The sequence below is a fragment of the Cataglyphis hispanica genome, chromosome 21 (genome assembly GCF_021464435.1).
Source record: "Cataglyphis hispanica isolate Lineage 1 chromosome 21, ULB_Chis1_1.0, whole genome shotgun sequence".
NCBI classification, from domain to species: Eukaryota; Metazoa; Arthropoda; class Insecta; order Hymenoptera; family Formicidae; genus Cataglyphis; species Cataglyphis hispanica.
The window spans coordinates 243,028-267,136 of NC_065974.1; the positions used below are offsets into that span (position 1 = coordinate 243,028).

Sequence of the window (24,109 nt, forward strand, 5' to 3'; positions counted from 1 at the left end):
TGAGAATTTATATGGTACCAGCTCAAAAGAATAGGATACTATAACTATTATCACATCTAGTACTTCGAAAGCAGCTGAGATGTTACACACCAAACGTCTTTTCTATCTATTATTAGTTATTGTCAAAAGTTATTTAAAATGAATAATCCTAAAGCAGAATTAATAAATAATAAGTACACAATTATATGCAAGATTTTCTATTATTCTATTCCCAGTATTTTTAAAAAAGAACCCAGCAAATATTCTGCACAGCACGAATGAATTCTTTTGGCAAATCTCTATGGGTTCAACCATTAAACTTTTTCAGAAGTTAAACCCTGAAAAAAATTTTTCAAAAGACAACTCCATCTTCCTTTTTTATTTTAACGCGTAGTTTGAAGATTTACGAAACAGTCCCTTACATCGTGGAAGCTTGTAACAGCTTATAATATTGTATTAGAAAAAAAATTTTTTTAACAAATTTTTCCATATTATTACATATAATTACTGCATTTGTTATGTATAAATATTTTTTTCGATCTGAATATTGAGCAAACGAGCCGCGAATATTTGTGGAACCGGCTTACAAATACAAAACTGACTCGAACGTGTCGGCATGTAAGCAGAAGTCTTTCCTCTATACATTCACAAACGGAAAGAAAGAGAAAAAGAGAGTAGATATATACGATACTGGGCAGAACAAAGAGCCCTTGCGGCAAACAGGCTCGATCGTTAGCAGGATACCGAACGTTGAAAATCCTGATGTGCTCCGTTATTATAAGCATAAAAATATTGTTTAAATCTTAAAGCAAAACAAATCCTCAATTTCGCTATTCCGTTTAGATTTATCGTGTAAAAATCTTTTTTTATTTTTTCTAAAATTTCTAAAGTATATTAATTTTGTAGATATTGTTTCAAGTACGACTTTAGTAATCTAAAAACACGAATGCTCTGGAAAATAATATCTTACACGTGTCTATATGAGCATGAGTTGCCTGAACAAAAACTAGCAAAAAACCGAAAAGCGAAAATTTGGAGACTTTGTAATTAAATTGTTAAAATTTGTAAGAATCTCAAAACTTTTGTTAAATGTTATGATTTTTTAATCATTTATTGATCCTCGGCAAATTCGTCAAATTCGTCAAATTTACAATAGTATTTATCTTTTTATTCTAATTTTTAATTTTAATTTAAATCACAACTCTGACAAGACTGATCTTGCAATTAAAAGCACAAATTGCGGCAGAACCTCGAAAAGTTGACAAAATTACAAATATCTCGTAATATGTTTTAACGCCGTAATAATCGGCAATTAACTACCTGACTACCACGAAAGAGAATCACGGCTTCAGCGAACCGTAAGCATGTCCGCGTGCATTTAACCGACGTCAAAAAAAAATTTTTCCCGTCAAGACAGTCCTCGTCGTATGATACGAATTATTTGACGCACTGCGGCCGTGGTTCTCCCGGCGCGCCGTTTTCCCGCCAAAACCTAATCAGCTGACATTCCTCACGCACAGCTGACGGAGACCCGGCAAGGCCGGGCAAACTCGGCCATTTTTAAAACTCTCCTATACGGACTGATTTAAAAGCCCGCACTACTACCAGGTAAGCCCGACGGCGGCCCCACTCTTTGTCCTTCCTTTTTTCTTTCGTCAGTTTCTCCCTCGGGGAACCACATATACAGATATACACACGCATACACCCGACAACGTCTAGACGAGCGGCCGAAGGGTCTCACATGAAACCTATACATATGCGCTTAAAGGGACCATAGACACCACGGTCTTTACTGGCGAACTCGTCGTCTCACGGTTCATCCTTCGTTGAGTGTGCCCCCTCGACCGCGGCTCGTTTAAGGAGCAAGAAGAAGAAGAACGAAACGCGCTACGGAGAGACTTTGAAGAATCTCTCTCGTAAAAACCTCATTCCATTCTACAATATAAATGGCACAGCAAAAAGAACGTGGCCTACCGATCTATAGGAAATATAGGAAAACCTAAAATTGCAATATTCAATTTTGAGTTTTTTGGAATAGAACAGTGGATCCTCGATATATTGTAAAAATCTTGACCGAAAGTGTCGATTTATCAGGTGACGAAAGTGTCATTTCCCTAACGTAAACACGCGGAATTCAATCAAATCTTTATTACAAAGAGATTTAAATATTATATTCTAAGTATGTCTCTTTTGATCTTCGAATTAATAATTATTCAGATAAAAAAATTATTTAAATAACCGTTTAATCGAATAAATTGTTATTCAAATAAAAATATATTTATAATTAAAAAATAAATAAATTATAAATTATTTCTTTTTTTTCTTTCGTTCAAATAAATGTTTATCAATTTTTGAGATGCGGACAATGAGTCTTTTATACATGACGATTAAAAAACTCACGTATATAAAAAAAAAATACATATATAGATTTGTAAAAAAAATTAATTTTCGCCCGAGTTTAGAGGAAACGATCGTTTTTCGAACGTCTATTACTAAATATTGTAGGCGGATATCAACCTGTTTGCTCGCGTGTAACAAGACTCTCCGGCTAAGAGGACCTGTGTCGGGAGGCTGGCACGATGTTTTCCAGAACCAAAGGTTACCTCCCATTTTTCTCTTTTGCGCGGGAAAAGTTTCTTTGCAATCTACCGCTCGGCTGCGGTGGATGTTGTAATTTCAATGACAAAAACATTTTACCAATCTACCGGCCTTCGCGAAATTTTACGTGCGGTTTGACTCTTAATAACATTATTTTAAAATTTTAAAATATCACGACAAAGAGATCCGCAATTGACGAGGATACAGAATAGCCGAGAAAATATAAGCCAATAACCCTGATACCTGACTTTATAAAAAGTAAACAAATTTGTTCTTTTTTTTATTTTAAATTTATATTGCCATTTTGGATTTCAAAAAATAAAAAAAAACATTAAGTAATGATGTAATAAAAAGAACGAGAAAAAGAAAGAGAATGTAAGTCGGATACTTTTTAAGAAAGAAATATGAAAACAAACTATGTTATTAATTTTTATTTTTCATAAAGTCAGCTAGTCAACTAGATTTTATACATCAATCAAAATAGAAAAATCTGAATGATTTTTATATGTATAACTTATATGTATAAATATGTATAACGATCGAGACGAGAAATGTTTCAGTTTTGGATTAATTGAACTAACTTCCAATATATGTATTTAGAGGCAGCTATTTTATAAAAGCATACAGAGACACGACAAATCAGTTATCAATGTGAGCGATCAATAGACGCGCACAATCGATAGAAGTGCAAAACCAATACTAACAGGTACCACACAGAAAACGAAAAAGGATCGTAGGTAAAAAGGTATGCCAATAGGCAGGTTCCTCTCTCTCTCTCTCGTCCTTCTCGCTCGATTGGATCCTACGCGCGGTCCGCCAAGCCAGAGTAAGATCTATCGTAGCCGTAGTATTGGGGCAGGTACCACACAAAGTGGCCGTCTTCTTCCCACACCTACCCAATCTACCTGGGAATCTACCTCGGTGCTCCGAGTAGATCGCGGTCATTCTATCGAGAAAAGGCCGGCGGGAGAGAAAGACGGATGATTAAAAAGAGGCGGGTGAGAGGCGCGGAAAAACGCGCGGCAACTTTTGCGATTTGCGATGTATCGTATTGCAACAATGCCGCATCCATTCAATATAACGGCCTGCAAGGAACGTGCTGAGAAAAATGTTCCTTTCAGAAATTTCTGTTTGGCTATCTTGGGGAGTTGTTGTTAATAAAGAGGTGAGCTTAATACGGTCTCGTAGAGAAGTACAATAAAATTCGGCTCTGGAATTTGACACGCGGTACAACATACGTTATCGAGCGTTTGTGTACGTACGTTTCCTAAAACATGAGTGATCGTAAAAGGCGTTTGAATTATTCTCTTACTTCCCTCTTGAATGTAAACATAAAATCGTATCTAATTGATAAACGATTTTATGATGTAAGTCCGCTGTAGATAATCTATAATTTGCGATAAAATTCGGGATAGAAATCTATGTATGTGTCATATAAAATAGAAAATATTTGAAGAAGTAAGATAAGCATGTATATAAATATCAGGATATACACATACATATTAGAATGAGCGACACATAAAATTACAATTTTATCTTAAATTTTATCACCAATTATAGATTGTCTAAAGTGCTTTACTGCTTACTGCAGTTCCTCTTCGTTCGAAAAAAACAATTATATCATCACATCACTATTCACATGTTATATTTATTTTATTTTTATTTTTTTTTCCTTTCTTTTCTATTATTTATTATAACCTTCATCACTAGTCTTCTAAATGTTATGTTCCGGAAGAATAAAGAATAAAGCTATGAATGAAGATGCTATTTTTCTTGCTGCTATACTCCTATATAACAGTTCTCACTTCCGAAAAGATGGCAATAAGAAAAAAGTACGTGTCCATAAAACGACGAGAAATTCGACGAGCGTCGAAGAGGGCGGGCTCGAGAAGAAGAGAAGGAAAAGAGAGGCAGAAGAAGAGAGACGTGGGAAGAAGAACGCGATGCGACGCGAGACGCATCGACCGGCGATCAGCTGACAAGAATCCCTCCCTCCCTTTTACCCCCCCTTTCACGAAGCTGCGCGACGAAACTGGTTCCCGCTCTTGGCGGGAAACGCCGGCCAATGGTACGCCGTCGTCGCTCGCCGTTTGGAATGCCGTTCGGCGAAGCTTCGACAACGCTTCTGGGAACGAGAACCTGGAGGAGAGGAGAGAGCATTTGCATTCACCGCGAGAGATGCGCGCTCACAAGTCTCTCTCCCGCGTTATCGCACGTACAGTCAGATACATCTGGGAATTACATACTGTCTCGACTCGCTGGGATATCGTCGCGGTTTCTCGGCCTCGATTTTTCGTTCTCCCTTTGGCGGGTTATCAACATTTCGCTCGTAGGAGAGTCCAGGATGTAATCGGTACCAGGAGGTACCAATGTTACAAAAAATTCTTTTTAAAATTGTAACGGTTTCATATACACATCTCCATCGCTGAATAATGAGAAAAAAAATTATTCTTCCCTCTTTCTACTTCCTGTCCTATGAATGTATTTTTTTTCCGTTAGTAATTATTTCTCCTAGGAAAATAAAGAAATACGAAAGGTTTCGACAAATTTCTTGTATAGCTTTTTTGATATCTCATAATTTCTTCAAAGCCATACCGTCGCCGCTACATCTTTATAAAGAAGATTCTGGCTCAATATAAGTTTTCAGCGACAAAGAATTTCTATATAAGACGAACCCAAACGTTCTGGCCAGACTTTTTGAGATTTTATAAAAAATTTATTTCTGAACAAAAAGTTTTCTATAAATATAGGTAAAAAAAATACTTCCTTAAAAAGATAACGCCCAAAAACCTCTGAAATCACGGTTATTTTATACATTTTTACAAATATCAAGAAAAGTATGCGTTTTTTAACAAAAAGTATCGAAACAAAAGTTGTAGAGAATTAAATTATCTTTCAAATGAGATCACAATGATTATAATGCGTTCCATTGGTTTTGAGATAACTAGTTTCAAATGTACAAAAAGTATTTTTTCGGCTATGAAACTGATTATTTCAAAACCTATGGAACGTATTACAATCATTTTAATCTCATTTGAAAGATAATTTAATTCTCTACTACTTTTGTTTCGGTACTTTTTGTTAAAAAACGCATACTTTCCCTGATATTTGTAAAAATGTATAAAATAACCATAATTTCAGAGGGCGTTAACTTTTTAAGGAAGCATTCTTCGATCTATGTTTATAGGAAACTTTTTGTACAGAATTAAATTTCTTATCTTATAAATCTTATTTTATAAATCTCAAAGTTTGGCCGGAACATTTGAGCCAACCTTGTAGATTCAATAATAAATTCCAAAAATTATATGCGAAATATTATTTCCTCTTGCTCTCGCAAGTTTTTATTATATATAGTTTATATTTTTTAGAACATTCTAATAAGTATATTAATGCAAACCATTTATAATATTTGATAGAATCTTTTAAATTTTCTTCTCACTTTCCTTACAAATTTGCTTCTAATAATTTAAATCTACGCTACTTCAATTCATTCGCAAACTAATTTTTTTTCGATCCACGCGAGTTGTCTTCGTGGCGCCTGCACATCTTTTATTTCCTGATTAGCTTACACACGCAAATATCGTTATCGGCGGTCTACATCATACTTTTTCATCATAGAACTTCTTGAAAAGACCGCAGTTCAAACATCTCGGTTATCGTAATACCAAGATAAGGTTTAAAGTTCATCCCCGTATGGCATCTTCTTTAATGCGGGCGATAAAAATGGCGCACGTAGAATCAGCTGCTTCCTCGCATTCAGCTGGGAACGGCACAATAAACAGTATTGTTCGATAAAAAAAAAACGGTAACGATCAAAATTCTGCGTTACTCATCCTTTTCACGCTATTAAATAATCCACGTTCACTATCCTTGACAGAAGCCGTGTTTTTAAAATGTAAAAAAAAGTAGATAATAATCTCTATAAATCATGAATTGATTGATTCTATTAAAATAGTCCTTTTTGTCTTTTAATAACAATTTTGACATAAATTGTATTTGTTATTTCTAGCTAATAAATAATAAAGCTAACAAATAATTTTTTTATATCCATTTTAAAAAATTGAGATTTTGAAGATTATTTTAAGTCAAATAAAATTTCTATTTCTGATTTGTAACAGAAATTGATACATTAATATTAAAACAAAATCATACATACATTATATTTTTATAAAGCTGTCTTTTTTATATAATAATTATGATTCATGATAAATTTTAAACAAAAAGTATATTTTAATTTTTAATGATGAGATCAAATGCATGCAACTATGTATCTAATGTTGACCAAGAAAAGATCAAGAAAAGTTTTACGTTCTTATCTCAGAGCCTAGTATTTGACTATAAAGATTCCGACCGTTAGACTGCATCTATTTGAAATATACTACGTCGTAGAAACACGTTCTACTAAAGTAGACTTTCGGTTCGTATATGTATATTCTCTTCATACCAAGATAAATAGAGGCGATGTGGAACGAAGAAGGAACGAGTTGCGGGGGTAGAGGAGGTTAGTAGATGAGGGAGTAGATGCTTGGAACTATCAAGAGAGGCCCTTAAAAGAAGACGGCATACCAAGAGAAAATTTCTTACCACGGAACAAAGAAAATGAATGTTTTTCCGTGTTTTTTTTTTTATTATAATATTTTTTTACTTCCCCATCTGTTCTTTAATCAATTATCAAAAATACAAAAAAAATTCAAGGTTGCAATGCATTTACAGAACAATTTTTAATTTGTAAATCGTTATGTAACGTATAAATTAATTTTTTCTATATTCTCTTTAATGTCTTATTATATAAAAAAGAATATATATATTTATATAAGATATAGTATTTAACAAAATATAGATACATAAATCTTATTGTTAAATATATATTTTACATTATCCATGAACCATGATCGTGTACAAAGGACAAAGGACATAGGTGTGGTTCTCAAAGACGTGTATCCGGTTCTTTTTACCCATCAGCGTTTCGAATATCCCACGTTATTTTACACCCTTCGTTGTTATCGAAAATCTAAGACGCGTAATTAAATCTGCAGGACCACCCAAAACTGTGGCGCAGACACGGATCTAGATCGCAAGAAGCGAATTTTAGAGAACGAGAAGAAAATTTAAAAGATCCAATTATTCGAATAAATAATTTTTACCGTCTAGTGATACGTACGTCCAACAATTTGTTATACTATCTGGAGTGAAATAAAAGATGCAAATCTTTGGCGTCCACAAAATATTCTTTAAGAATATTGCAGTGTTGTTATTAAATATTTTCGCATCTACAACTGTGTGCTCAAATTCTAATTCCCTCTTCAATTTTATCGTGACGTAATAGCAAAAGAAAATCTCTTATAGAATTGCAGCATTTATCTTATTTAATTAGTATAATTTATAATCGAAGGGTGCTAATTATATAATATCATTTTATATATTATTAATAACACAAAAAATATCTTAAAAATATAAAAAGAGTATCATCATTCTAACGTCTTGCGTTTTAATCATAAACCAGTATAATATTGTTTTTTTGTCTTTTTTATCTCGTAAAAAAATACGCGAAGAAGGCATGCGCAATAGCCTGGATCACGAGTTAAAGCAGAACATTTCCTCTGAGGAAACGTAAAAGCCGTCACAGAAAGAAGCGCGGGAAGCGTAAAGGCTTAGCGACAAGAGAGCTGTCATTTCCCGCCAGTCTAGGATCAAAAAAAAATGCAGAGAGAGAGAGAGAGAGAGAGAGAGAAGGGGGAAGCGGAGGAAGAAACGAGAGGGAAGTTGAGAGACTATGAGCCGAGATTTGGTCCTGCGTCTGAGTGTGAGCTTGGACTTAAACCCGGGTTTTTGAGTATATAGTATCCACTACGGCGCGAAGACCAAATCTAAGGAGAGAAAGGATCTCGGCGAGATTCGATGAATGAACCAGAAACATGAATGGAGCCGGCGGTGGTAGCGTAACGAGTGGAAAAGCGAAGGGTCAATTCTCACGCAACTGGCGAATCGCACACAAAGTGCGTTCCGACGAATTAATCGTGTGACTATTCCTGATCGCGCGCGCGCAATGCCTTTTATTTTAAAGTCAGTTCAGACACGTCGCGGCACATTTAGAGAGCATCGGTGGATGCGCGCGGCATCGGAAAGAGAGTGGATTAAAAAAAAAATCTAGCGACTTAAAGGACCTCAGCAGCTGTAATAATTGCTTAGCTATGCAGATTATGGTCTTCGTTATGTCAAATATATTTTTTTACTATTATTTTTTAAATTAATTCTTAATACTCTCTGATAGTAATATTCTTTGATAACTTTTATAATTTTCTTAAAAAATGCAGATTCATAAAAATGAAATAGCGTTTCTTACAACACATCTTTGTGTGACATTCTTTTAATTTCTTTTTTAATGTTATGTGTTTTTGGTGGTGAAATCTTGATCGCAAATTAAAGCAACATTGCAATTGCCAATGAAAAATATTCGCAACTTCAAGAATATGATACCGATAATATAGATGATGTACTCACCCTTCGCTCCTCTGATCATTCATGCGATGCGAGGCGCCGAAAGCATCTGAAAGCAGAAAGAGGAGTATGTTATTAAAGTGAGATCGTGTTTTGCTCAAGAGCGCCGCCGATTGCCGCCGAAATCAATGTTACAGGAAGAACGCTTGGCCTTTCGAGAGAATTAAAATGACAATTGGTCGAGAAATAAATATAAAAGTCGCATTCGTGCGCGCGTCGGAAGACGGCGGATTGTCCGCGAACAAAAGACCAGGGCGTGATTACCGGGGAGAGAACACATGTTCTCTTTCACATGGGGCCTCTCATGTCCTATTTCACTATTCTCGCCAATTCCTTAACCGCATGCAAGACGCAGACCTGGATGCGCGCGCGAATTCTGTCATCTTGAAGACGCCGCTATGAGATCACGCGTGTCTCGCGGTCTCGTTCATTCGTTTATTTGGTCTCTTGACTTTTCGTTCTCCCGTACGCGATAATAATCGGTCCGAGCGTAACAAAGGTATAGACGAAGCCGCGGAAACAGATAATAATCAATTTTCTCATCCCAGAATTATCACGCCGCCCGTCATTGTCGTTCTGTCTCATAAAAACCAACCTCCTCCCCCCCCCCTCTCCCCCCAGATATCTTGAAACTCGAGAAATTCAGTTCGCATATGCGTACCATGTGGGGTAAGAAAGTTTGTGTTATCCAAGGTCTCCGAGCCATGGGATAATTTCCATCATTATCCACTTAATTGTTCGAAAAAAAAGACAATTCAAATTTTTGAATTAAATTGTGTTTGATTTAGTTTACTTTGCAACGTTTTCCAATATCTCTCAGATAACTAAATAATTATTATACGCAAAATATATACTTTATGATATTTAAAGCGAGACACGTGACTTTGTTAATTCGCGTTGACTTTCGTTTGCTTCCGCTCGCCGTGCAAAAGTCATCCCCCTATCTCCTACACATAATGTAAAAGACCAGTCTGCAGTTAGGCCGGAAGAATACGAGACGTGGAGGGACTCGGTCGTTTAATCGTTTCATGTCGCACCAATGAGAAGACGAGGGATACGAAGCGTTGAGCATCCTCAGCAACGATGTAGCATGTATGCTCCATAGTATTATCTTTTATGCCGCATTGTATTATTTCAAGAAATTTGATGAACTGTGCAATTATAAACTAATAAAATATACATTTAAATATTTTTTCCGTGTTACATAAAAAGATCAATTAATTTATTTCAAAGATTATTTATTTAAAACTATTTATTTAATTCCTTTATTTTATATTATTTTATTTAAAACAATAGAATATCGTGTATTCTCTTCTTATAATTTTATGGGAACAATATCAGTTAAAAGATGTGCGAATACTGTCATTTAATTATCAAAAACAGCGAAAAAAATTATTTTAAATTTAAAACTTACAAGATTAATAACCATATATGTATATAGTAACTATCTTATATTCTATATTTTTTTCTTACTATATTATACTATATTATTATACTATATATTGTCTGCTGTTGCAAACGATTTTATCCCGAATACGAGGACTCCTGCCGCGCTAGGAGCATCTCCCGCATTGCTCCTAAATTTAGGGCAACTCGCGCCAAAACGAGAGATGACATCGGACAAAAGATGACAGATTTTACTTCAGGAATTTTCTTTCCCAAAAATCGTCCACTGGCCGATGCTTTACACCTTTCGATCTCTATCTCAGAGGATGAAAGAGACGCACTTTTCAAGGCCGGTCATCGAAATTGAATTGAACGTCTAAAGCGAAGCACGAGTCGCGTGAAAGATCATTCGGAAACGAGATTGAATGCAAAAAAATACAAGTTGAAGGATGGCAAACTTTTACCGGATGACACGCAACAGGCGCAAAACTAGACAAATCGCGAACTACATCTCTTATGTACCTGCTTACCTACGTAACAAACTTCCGGAGGAAGTCGAGGCATTCGCCGTGACATGCACCCTCGCAATACGCACTCCTCGGTTAGTCCCTGCCTCGCGTCGGGACGAACGATAATGCGAGGATAGACGCGAATTTTCAGGGGAACGCAACGAACGCTTGAAATCGAGAACCTTGGCCTCGTAAGGCGCGGTTCAACGTATCGTTGTTTTCAACGTTCCTTCTCGGTCCGCTTCCCTCATACCGATACTCGTTGCCCTTTTACCTAAGCGATGGCAGTAATTTCCTGAGCCTGTCATGCGAAAGTATGTCAAAAGTATCACGTGATCTATTATATTATAGGCTACGGAAAATTGACAAAGTGTCGCTTATCTGTCGTATGCTGAATATGCAAAATGAATTTAATTTATGCTTGCAATCAAGGTGAAAGATTTATCGTTTAATTAAATTTGATTAGATTTGACTTCCGCGAATTTCGATTCAAAATTTTAAACACTAGATTAAAATTATATATTTCTTTTCAAGATTCTTTAATTTTTATTTTTCTAATCTATCATGTATTATGTATTTTGATTGTATCATTTTTACAAACTCCAGCTTAATTATGTAATCAAATAATTTTAGTAGCCATCTTTGTCAATATCTTAATTATTAAAAAATGTCACTTATAACATTGATAGCGACAAGATAAAGTAATTCTTTAATTACTTGATAACGTATTTAAAAAATCTCTATTTTCTTAAAATTATATGTCAAATTCGCGCGAAATGTACATTAATTCTAATCGATTTTTGATGAATCAAAGATGTTGACAAACGACGATAACACATGTAATATCATTACAGGGTACAATAAAACGCCCATCGATCCATCCGTATCTGTCGACACGTGTCGGTAAGTCGAAATTAATATTGCAAACGTAGCTTTATATCAACGTAAGGTCAACAGCGAACGACATCGGTCGACCTTCCTATCGGTCCCCCTATTAATTAACGCGATATTCCCCGAGCGAGCGACAGTCGCTGCGACTGCGCAACATGTGCAAGTACGCTTTAACGGTCGTGACTCCAGTTTAGAGCAAAGCCACGGAGCAAAGCGCGTATGCATGGCAAGCACCAAATCATAATACTAATACCGCGCAAGAGGAAAAGGGAAAGAGAGAGAGAGAGGCGTATCGAGAACATTTCTAATTTTAGATTGACGCCTCACGACATCCGTTTCCTAAGCAGGCAAACACCAGAACACCACGTACCTACTCACCGCCAGCCGTTTCCCGCCAGCGTCAGACACTCATATCATAAGGGTACAAATGCCGCGAGTGCGGGATGTTAAAAATAAAGCGCAGTCTGTGCCCCGCGTGTTCCGCGCTAAAATCCATTCCGGGAGAAATTTTGTTACCCCTCCGTGATTTCGAATGCTCAATATAGCCCGACACATGTGTATCTCCGGCGGTTCTTTAGGGATATATGAAGACGACAGGCAAACACTATGTTGACAAAATCCCTCGATTATTTGTCGCAAATGATCACATAAATCATTCTCGTAAATGTTAATTACAACAACTCTGTATTGGTTAAAAAAATGAGCAGATGTCAATAGAAGTAGCATAAACTGAAAAATTATAAAGAATTATGTGATTTTAGCCTTTTTCGAGTTTTGCCTCTGAGAAAACAAGAATCAGTTAAATCTCAGTTAATACATTAATTGCCATGACAGCCGCTGATAAGATAAGTAACATTGACCCATTTCTCAAGATTTATTTTCTTTCTCTATGTCAGGCCATAAGTAGAGACTTTAATAATTAGACTTTAAATTTCCAAATGTATTAAGTATTTATTTAAATATACCTATACGATATAATTATCTGATTAATATAGATAATATCTAAACTTATTATATATATATAACACATTCTTAAAAAATATTTACAAAATATTAATAAAAAATATAAGAAAAAAATATGAAAAAAATATTATTAAATTATTTTATACAAAAAGAATGTATTATTCAATCTCTCTTTTGAGACATGAAATTACTTCAGATGAATAAATTAATCTCTTTTAATATAGATCTCATCTTTTCTTTACCGTTTAATAAATAAAACTGTTCGATTAGATACGTTGCAGAATGGTTATAACGTTATTACTTGTGATAAAAAGCGTACATTCGCACATAATGTACCCGCACGTGGCATCCACGAGCCGGTTAACCGATAACCTATCGACCCTCCCAATGCAGAATCTCGCTATTGGTGGACACGAGGAAGGGCAAATATTCACCAGCTAGTCGCTCCCACCCGCTCGCCACCAGTGAGTACACACTGTCGTTGATTACAATAGAATACATTCGATCGTGCGTGCGTGAATGTGTACAAACGGCTGGCGCAGTAATCGATATCACAATCAGCGTATCGAGCTGGGTCCGCCAAGTTCGTTGACTCTTGTCTTGTCACTGGCGTACATCGCTGTCATATATGTCGTGTCACGATCAGAATCGCACGCAGCGGCGTATATGCTTATAGTTTGAACGTACGAACGAAGACTGAGAAAGGTAGGAGATGAAAGAGGCAGGGGAAATGCGGGAAAAGAGTGATGAAGGTTGAGAAACCCAATTTTTTTTCGCTCGCGATATTTTGCCCATCTTTTCTCCTTCATATTCCTTCGTGTCTCTCCTTTCGAACATCACCGTCGTCGTCGTCGTCTATCGGTCCTACGACAATGTACGCTGGCACGAGCCAAGTCGAGGGGTTGGGGTCGCACCGCGCACCGTTTCAGGGTACGTAGTTACGTGTACGTATAGGGGTGGGTCGGTATTCAACTACGCTATGCGTGCCAGGTGGTGACTGCCGCCCCATGTGTGCTCATATGTCTGCCCCAAGTGGCGTTAGTTTCGCCGTCGGCGATGCATATGTGTGTACGTATATGCAAAGAATATGTATAAACGCGTCACGCCGTTACACGCGCGTCTTCCTCGTCAGCGCCGATACGATTCCTCGGTTAACCGCCCTGATGGGGCGTGATCCTTCACCCTTCCGTACTTTTATCTCTTACGGCTCCATTCGCGCGGGAGGGGGATAATCGTGTAGAAAGTAAAAGAAGCGAGCAGAGATCTCAAACTGTCCTTTTTTTTCTTTATTAAGACCGAAGGGATGAAAAGAAAAACTTGTTCGCCCGGGTTGATAAAAAAAGATATATATCATTAAAATGTATAGTTTTGAGAAATAAAATATTCGTAAAATATTTAGCAAATTGTCTCGTTCGTAGAATATCTCGCGAGATATATCGCATAAGACGTGTGTCACGTACATTAGCCCCGAGGGGCGTCTTACTCGACTATCCCCCGATATCGATTAGCGAAAACCGACCGGTCCAACCGGCGCGTGCCACGGTTGCAGACTGCGCTACAAATTTCGGGCGATACGCGTGCGTGCACGCGTGTAATTGCATTTAGGGGGGGGGACGTACATCGAGATAATCGGAGGATCGGAAAATCTCGAGAGTATGTTAATGTCAATATACGTATGTCGGAGAACTCGGATAGAGAGATAGGTAAAATGTTGCGAGGCCATCGACATCGGCGTCAGCGGCGCGCCAGACAACCGCGGTGCAACGTAGTGCAACGAGATAGAACGTCCGCACCATGTGCTTTATTTTCAACATGCCCGCACAGGTGTAACCACCTACCTACCCCACCGTGTCCGTCGAGAGCGGTGGCCCTTATTCGCGCCGGAAACGCGAACTCTTACGTATATAATCATCTTAAAACTCATAAAAAAGAAAACTCGCGCGTAATTCGTACGGGAATAAAATCAATAGGGAGAAAGTGATTTATGCTACATCACGGAGGAATTCATCTCTATATAGTGTGTGTAATAGGGTATCTACTCAAATCTTGTAAAAAAATTCCCTGATCTTTCCGGTATTTTTATTCCAAATTTCACGTAACGAGAATATTTAAAAGATTTCTTTTTTGTACTTATTTTTTCGTATCAATTATATTTATTAAAAAAGTATTGAAAAAGTTAGGCGAAAAGTATAGAGTCATGTCGTATTTTTCATAATTAAAAATTGACTCAAAATTTCTTTTCTGTTTTTAAATTTTGATTCGGTGAAAAATCTTGTATATTTTATACACGAATAGCTTTCGCCTGTCATACCTTCACAATTGAAACGTTAAAAATCGTCTCGTTAGGAACACGGGTATAATCGGCCTTGCCGAACATCCCCCAGGACATCGGTCATTCGTTCCTCCTATCTCGCTGTTAATATCGTCAAATTTACCTGCGCATTATCTAACGCACTGTTAATGCACTCGAATTTACCTGCGCGAATCCCCTCTTGTTCCAAGGATGGACCGGCAATGCTCTCTGGCTAGCACTCGTAAAAAATATGTTGGCCGTTTAAAAATGATTCGTTAGCCACCGGATTCAAGCTTCATTGTTAGTGCCTTGTGGTTAATATGCGTGCGTGAATCATCGCGGTGTATCCCATCATACCCCCCGGACGCGTGATTTAAGAGTCCAAAGGGGTAGCCAACCCTAAGCAACCGTCTTAATTTTTTTTTTAACAGTGATAAGTGATAAGGGATGCTCAGCCGTTGAATATTGAAAAATTACATATGGTTTTGGCAATTTTACGCGGCAACATTAAAAAGAGCAAATATAAAATTAATATAATACGTAATAAAAAATTAAAATATAAAATAAAATTAATATAATAATAATAAATATAATAATATGAATAAAATATAAATATAAATAAAAATTATATATATATATATATATATATATATATATATATGTGTAATCAAATATTAGATAGCTTTTTCATATCAATAATGTGCGCACAGAGCAGCGATAATAATGCTAGGAACGGGAACGTTGACCATTATTGTTAGAAAGTACAAAAGTGACTTGCATAAATATACGAGTTCTCTTTTCTCAATAAAAACTTGAACAAGTACGGGTTAATTATATTCAATTGTAGGGATTTGTGTTATTTAAATTGCCAGACATTAAAACCGGTATAACACATGCGCGAAAGGTTCAGATTCCCATGCCAAGAAAACACATTGAGACAATTTGTACGTTTACTCGCATCAATGAAAATGCAATAAATCGCGCACAAGATGCATGTCGTATCCAAATTTCGCATTTCCTATTTTTATTTTCTGAATGTCATCCTTATCGCCGCCTTTGCGAACGTGAAATGTACAGAAAAGCAAATACGTCGCGAAATAAACGTTGAATAGCAGATGAGAGGAGACGTCGTCGGTGGGAATAAAAGTTGAAGCCCTCACGGTTACTGAACTGCGAGACGGGACAGAACTACCAGATATATCGGGGCCAGACATTAGGACGAGGTAAGGAAACAAGCGACGAGAGAATACCTAACAGGGGGGTTGGTCGGTCGGCCGATCGGACGGCCTGTTCGATAACCGGGCTCTCTTCTCTGTGCTCGCCCTTCTTTCTATCTCACTTGCTTCTTCCGTCTTTCGACATTTAGCGAGGGTAAGCAGCGCGGAGGGTAGTAAGACGAGGGGTAGTCGAGTCGTGCAGCCGGCACGCGCTCAACGAATTTTTCATCCAACGGATCTGCCAAGGTGCTTCTCCGGCGCAACTTCGTCGGAGGAAAAACTAGAATCCTCAGATGGCAACTATCCCGCTAGCAATCTTATGCTACGCAATCACTATCGAGCGAATATCTCTCGTATCTCTCATAATTAGCGTTTCTATAAATCAGCTGTTTGAAATGTCAAAATACATAGTATGCAGTAAAATGAAAGTGTGTCGACAAAATTTGACATAAATGTTTGACAACGATATAATTCGCGATTTCGAATGCGTATCCTCTTTCATTTCTCAATGTATGTAAAATATATCGTATATCTACGGGATTCGCGTTGATTCTCTTTACGGCGATTTGTATTTTGGGCCCGCGACCGTTAAAGGTTGCGAAAGCGCAACCTTTCGCCTTCCGAAATATTGCGAGACCTGCTTTACCAGCCTTACAGGATATGTTAATGTCCTGGGACCCCGAGGATCCCGAAGAACCCCCAAACCTCTCTTTCATTCTCATCTCTTCCCCCTTCTTTCGTCGGTTTTACCCTCTTTTTTAGCTTTGTCGTGTATGGCATAAACTTTAAGACATTTAAATATTGAATTTTGATAGAAAAGCTATTGGTCAAAGAAGCATTGCTCGCACCGTTTATTTGGACGATTGTCATCGACGCTTTTTTTCTTTCTTTATCTCTTGCATTAAGCACTTTTTATACTGTGAGAAATGTGGGGAATGCGGACTTTTTACACACGTTACTAATTAAGATAGAGAAATCAATGTATTGTTTGATTTTGATTTATTGCGTAACAATGCTACTGTTAGCTACGATTTATATTAATTCTATTAAAACCCAATAAATTTTAAAAATAACAGTCAACACAATTTTATCGCGGATCATATAAATCTTTGATCGTACAACTCCAATTAACTTAATCAGCGATTTAACTTATTAAGAATAATACTTGAAATATATTGTCAAAATAAATTGTTATTTAATACGTATGAAAAAATTAAATTATCAATGTAATACGAATATATTATATAATTAGAAATTTTATCTTTGTAGACAATTCTACATCGGTTGATCAAGTTAATCGGAGTTTGTGATCAAAATGAGCCTAGTACTGCCGTCGAAACATGTCGTTGGACAATGTAATTAAGCATTAGATCTCCCGTAATATATACGACTCATTATCATTACTGACTTAGCCGACAGTAGTTCGCATTATTCGCGTAAATAATGTGCTCATTCCCTTAAGACGATCCGCGTCTACAGGTAATTTACCTAATTTGCACGCGAGTGGCACGCTTATGGCGTATGGCATCGACTATATCTATCTACGGTGTCTGACTATCGGGGGCACACAGACGTCTCGGATATAGCACGCTTAATATTAGAACGACGTATACATACATACATACATACATACATACATACATACATACATATATATATATATATATATATATATATATGTATATGTATATATATAGGGGTGCCCTGCACTCGCGCCGGGCCCCATCGCTGTCGTACCCCTCGTACAACGGACTTTCAAGGCAACGGACGAGAACGGAGCGCGCCATGTGGCAGCGCAACACTTCGTTGCACGATTACATTCGCAACGGCAACGATAACGTCTCGATCCGTAACGAGAATGCCGCGAAAGATAGCCGACGTCGCGAAACATGCCATGTTTTTCGTTGCGATCGCCTCAACCCACGGTCGTCTTTCTCTTAATCCGACTATATAATGCGTATAATGCGGCTTTATTCCGGTCAAATCCCTATTTAAGATGTAAATGTCGTATCGATTATTCCGATAATCACATATAGCCTATAGCTTCTAAATATAAGAAGAAAAATAATAGAATATTTTTATAAAAATATATCTCATAAAAATATTTCATAAAAATTTGTACGTGTCTACGAGAAAATTTTATACATATACATAAAACATTCAAAAAATTTTCTATATACAGAGTGGTCCCAAATGTTCCAGCCAGATTTTGAGATTTTATAGGAAATTTAATTCTGGACAAAAAGTTTCTTATAAATTTGGGTCGAAAAATGCTTCCTTAAAAAGTTAACGCCCAAAAACCTCTGAAATCACGGTTATTTTATACATTTTTACAAATATCAGGAAAAGTATGTGTTTTTTAACAAAAAGTACCGAAACAAAAGTTGTAGAGAATTAAATTATCTTTCGAATGAGATCACAATTATTATAATGCGTTCCATTGGTTTTGAGATAAAAGAGTTTCAAATGTACAAAAAAGTGTTTTTTTAGCTATGAAACTGGTTATCTCAAAACCTATGGAACGTACTACAATCATTTTGATCTCATTTGAAAGATAATTTAATTCCCTACAATTTTTGTTTCGGTACTTTTTTATTAAAAACCGCATACTTATCCTGATATTTGTAAAAATATATAAAATAACTGTGAATTCAGAGGTTTTGATTGACTAACTTATAAGGAAGCATTTTTCGACTCATGTTTATAAGAAACTTTTTGTTCAGAATTAAATTTCCTGTAAAATCTGAAAGTCTGGTCAGAACATTGGAGTCCACCCTATACATATATATATAAGATGATAAAATATTATTAATTATATATATATATATATATATATATATATATATATATATATATAAAATAAAAATATTATAACAGTGTATAAGTATATTAAATCTTTCGAATTATTTCGATTTGAGTAAAAAGACACTTTAAAAATAGAATTTCCAAACATTTAAATTTCTCCATCTCGTTACTTTTCATCGTAAAAAAAAAATAACAAATAAAAAAGATATAGAAATAATAATGAATCACTGCCGTTATCGTATATCTTTTACGTTTGATAAAGTGAAAAGTAAAATTTAAATGATTAAATTCTCGTCACGCAACTTATAAGTGTCCGTTTATCATCTCATCGGAATACCAAACGCGCGATCGTCGTATTAATTAAGCAAATAAGACACAAGGATCGGTCAGTCACCTTTAAAGTCAAACGCGGCATTAAAGGGAGACGGAAACAGAGACCCTAGTCTTTCGCGCGAGACAGCTGTATTCTTAACGGTCTCTCGATGTGTTGACGTCTAACAAGGGTAGGTCAGTATCGGTGTATGCAGAATGCATTTAAATATGTATTCAAACTCGATCAGATATGAATATGCTTTATTCATGTTATGTAAAAACAATTAATAATATTTTTTCGCTAATTGCAAACGCGAATTAAACTGGTGTACTATCACGAGGATAAATTAAAGAAAATCAATAAAATTATTCAAAACATAATTACTTTGATATAATATTAATATATCAGAGTATTTTATTATAATATAAAAAATGAATTTATTTATTATATAAATAAAGCACATGAATAATCGATTGTTATTCTCTTTTATACTTGAAGTAATAAGGATCGATATAAATATATAATAAAATAATGGTGACAATAAATAATTGACTATTTTGGTAATTAAAAATTAATATTTCTCGAAATAACGGATTTCTTGGAATTGACTTGATCACGCAATTGACAAATATATTTTCTTCCGATTTTATATATAAAAAAAAATATCAAATAAAAAGAAAGAAATCTGAAATATACCTCTAAAGTATTCCTTTAAAGATACCGTTTATGTTTGAATAGCACATGCATCAATGCTTATCGGAGGGGGAAAAAAGTCCGATTATCAATATCTCAATATAACCCGCCTAAAGTACCGTAAGCATCCTCGTGGCGTGGGTTCTCTCTCTCGTGTACCCATACCCCGAGAGGCAACCGTTCGTTCACGTTGCGAACCTCCATGGGACTTTACCGAGGGCATGAATAAAAGGGGGCGCCAAGTCTAACCAGCCACCCAACAAGGAGCAGGTGAGCACCTGGTCCCCGTAACCCAGGCACGAGCTCTACTTGCCTCTCGAGAGGGTGCTCAATTGACGACATCACGCGCATCGATTAACTCGATATAGAATTATTAAAAAATCATTAAATATCATTAAATAAAAAAAAAAAATATTGCTAATATTCAATCAAAGGCGCGACGTATTTTTTGCATAATTAATAAAATACTTCTTTTAAATAAATAAATAATATAATAATGCCACATAACATCTCTCTATGCAACAATAATAATATAGATGTTTAGATATTGATATATGCGTGATAAAATTAATATAAAAAAAGTGCGCGCACGAAATGTGCGAGATCGATACGAATGAGAAACACTGATATTTGAGGCTGCGAACTCAGTTCGCAGGGTTCAGACCGACGGCAGACGTTCACAGATCGTTGAAGGACGGGGAAATCCCTAGTCAGTAACCCGCCTAATTCCTTCCGTCGCACCGGGCTCTCACATCCTGCTCTATCAATATCCATTTTGTTCATAATTAACTCGACATCCTCCGCCCATTATTTCGAAAAAAAATCCGTTAGGATTGCAAATTATTAGTATTTTCAAAATTGCTAATTATGAATATTGTTCGAGTGCTAATTAGCCTGTATTCCGAATTAAATCCGATCCCATATAACATCTATTATTCAGAGACATTTTATCTATTTGTAATTAATTTTTTATCATATAATTATTTGAATATATTTTATGTTATATTTTGCGCGTGCACATTTTTATTCTTATGTCTTGGCATAGCAATCATTTTTATATTAACAATAATATACGTCTATCAAGTTGATGCGAAAGGTTCTTTGCATTCGCGCGCACGCGCGTTTTTCTATCAATTTTTAAACACAGCTACTAAGCCCCAAATTTTTTGACAAAAATAAAATCGTGTTGGATCATCTTGTTGGATAAAAAAAACTGTTTCAAAACCAAAGTAGCCATTATTTTGTAATTGCAATTTTATTTTGTCAAATCTGTCGCACGAATCTTTCACATCAACTTAATAATATGCATTCATAATTTGTAACTTACCTCTCGAACGTGGAAGATGACGCTTCTCTGTACCACCAGAGTCCAATATCGACCTAGACAGATCACTGACAATATTCGACATCGGCGATATGTCCATTCCAATTGATCCCTCGTTGAGCCGTTCAGGAGAGGATCTTTCCTCCATCTCGATGATGAGTTACTTTGCGTGGATGTGACAGCGCGAATCGCTCTCTTGTATCGATAATTCCTCCGAATTGAGGCAAATGAACCGCGATGTCTCGAATCGATGTATTAGGCGACGTTGTTGACTTCTCGCAGGAAAGTCAAGGTAGCGATCTCTCGTCGATATCCGGGCTGAAGGAGATGTCACTAAATATAATTAATATTTCGGTTATTTGATTATTTCAATAGACATTTATCGACATCAAGATCGAAAGAAATTTGATACGCGACAAGGTGTTGAAAATAAATAAAATTTTCATTAAATTTATCAGTATTATTGCAACAGTTTTTACATGTATCTCTACATTAATAGGATCAAACGAGAATACATAATAGTTTTCTGTAATTGACGTCTCTTCAAGAAGAGGATCCGCCGTTATTACGCGATCTCAATCACATTTGTCGCATGTACAAGGTGTCCGCGAAAAAGCCTTTTTGAGAATATCGATGCGCGAAATAGAAAATACACTACAATTACAACACATCGTTGAGCTCAGAGATTTCTTTTTGCATTTTTACTTCATATTTTTATATTGAGAGAATCATAATGAAAGTAACACTGACAAGTAAAAGAACAAATGATAAAATATGGATTAAATATTTCTAATTGATTGTTTTCGAGAAAGATGATTTTAGATGTTAAAACAACGTGTATGTATATGTTCGATTGTTTGTATCAACAATGCTTGTGCGCGTTTATTGAAAAATAAGGTATTTGCTACGTGCGACCTTTGAATTTGTTTACATGACATTCCTATGATATCTAACATTGTTTTGATTTTAACTGATCACTGAAAATGACAAAAATTCTCCTAATACATGCTTTCACTGAAACTAATTAAAATATGCTAATATGCGTATCCTAATCATCATACAAGTGTCAAATAGATAGATAAAATAATATAATTAAATAAACGCGCACAATAATTTTACATTCAAAATTATAATATATTTATAATTATTATTATAATAAAATAATATCATAATTATTATTATAATACTCTATATAATTTTTTATTAATATATAATAATATTATTATTATAATATAATTACAATCAATTATTTTTCTCTCGAAAATTATACATTCAGTAAAAATAATTAAAATGATTTATCGCAATTTATTGTATATTTATTTTTTCTCTCGTTAATTGTTAATGTTATATCCTGTAAAAATACACGTGCGTTTTATCGAAGCCGTTGAAGCCGATCTGTATGAGCAACATTTCCCGGAAGCGGTCTCTCGTAGGACTTCTCTACGACCTCGAAGATATACAGCGTGTGCCACAATTCGCAACCCCAGTTTTAACAATGGATTATGCAAGAAATTTAGAATCGATTTATTTTTAACATAAAAATGGCAACGGCAACATACAGATATTTTTGTTAAAATCATATACACATTAATTGAAACATAATATATATTGCGATAATTTTGTATCAATAAATTTCTTAATTGCGACATCAAAAATTACTAATTGAAAAATTGTCTATATATGTATATAAAGTAGCAAAATATTTCCACCTTCGATAGAAAATAAATCTTGTCGAAATAAAATTAATTGAGATAAAATCTACTCGGAATTCACTCTCAAAAAATTATTGCATGTTTCTTATTTGTATTCTTGACATTGATAACCAGATTGTTATGGCTGAATGTCACTATTATATGTTTAAGAGTAATTCATATACTATAACTCGAGATAAATAACGCTGTTATTATACCTCTCGATAAATTCTCGAGAAAACGTCAATCATTGAAACCTTCAAAATGCGAAATCACATAATTTTTTTCCATGCACCTTATAACCCTCAAAAACGCGGGAAAAGCAAAGAAACGTTAATCGAGTAGAAAAACTTACGTGTTTGTAAAATGCAACAGGATTTTTTTCAAAGACACTCGAGATCGGCGACGTCGGAGCTACTGCACATCACTTCACGCTGGTTGATAAATACTGGAATAATTTATTTGCCGGTTCTCTCACTTTCGGTGCCGCGACAACAATGATTATTTCCTGCGCGAGAGCCGATTACACGAACGAAATAACCAACAACACTCCGATAAGCAACGTATATGTTGCATGTTACGCATCTCCGGACGTACGGAGCACACTTACGCTTCGTGAAACGAGACAACTGGCCGTTCGTCTAATTCGTTAGTCAAATGTGATAAGCCACTACTGCCGCGCCAACGACAAGAAGCGCGAATCGAAATGCACGCGCGGGTGGACCGTGGAGAAAAGGCGCGAAACAGACTGGAGTAGTGGGGGAAATGCGACTGTTCGTTATATTTACGTTCCTCTTCCATACTTCACAGTGTGCGCCAATTATATTGTTTTTTTTTTTTATTGTATCCTTACTTTTTAAATGACTCTTTCGTGTATATATATATATAAAATTAATATTTATTACATAATATTATTAAATAAATCCGCGATTATAAATCCCCGAAATAA

General features: G+C 35.7%; 1 protein-coding gene across 1 annotated transcript in view; it reads right to left on the reverse strand.

The window, feature by feature from the left end:
• LOC126857341 (M-phase inducer phosphatase-like) overlaps positions 1 to 23,873 on the reverse strand; it is a 45,361-nt gene extending 21,488 nt beyond the window's left edge. The window contains exons 1-3 of the mRNA XM_050606670.1: positions 23,516 to 23,873; positions 21,473 to 21,802; positions 9,079 to 9,124 (exon numbers count right to left, since the gene is read on the reverse strand). Of these exons, the coding sequence (XP_050462627.1) occupies positions 9,079 to 9,124; positions 21,473 to 21,617 (191 nt within the window). The 5' untranslated portion in view covers positions 21,618 to 21,802; positions 23,516 to 23,873. The remainder of the gene's footprint in view (positions 1 to 9,078; positions 9,125 to 21,472; positions 21,803 to 23,515) is intronic.
• Between the last annotated feature and the right edge of the window lie 236 nt (positions 23,874 to 24,109).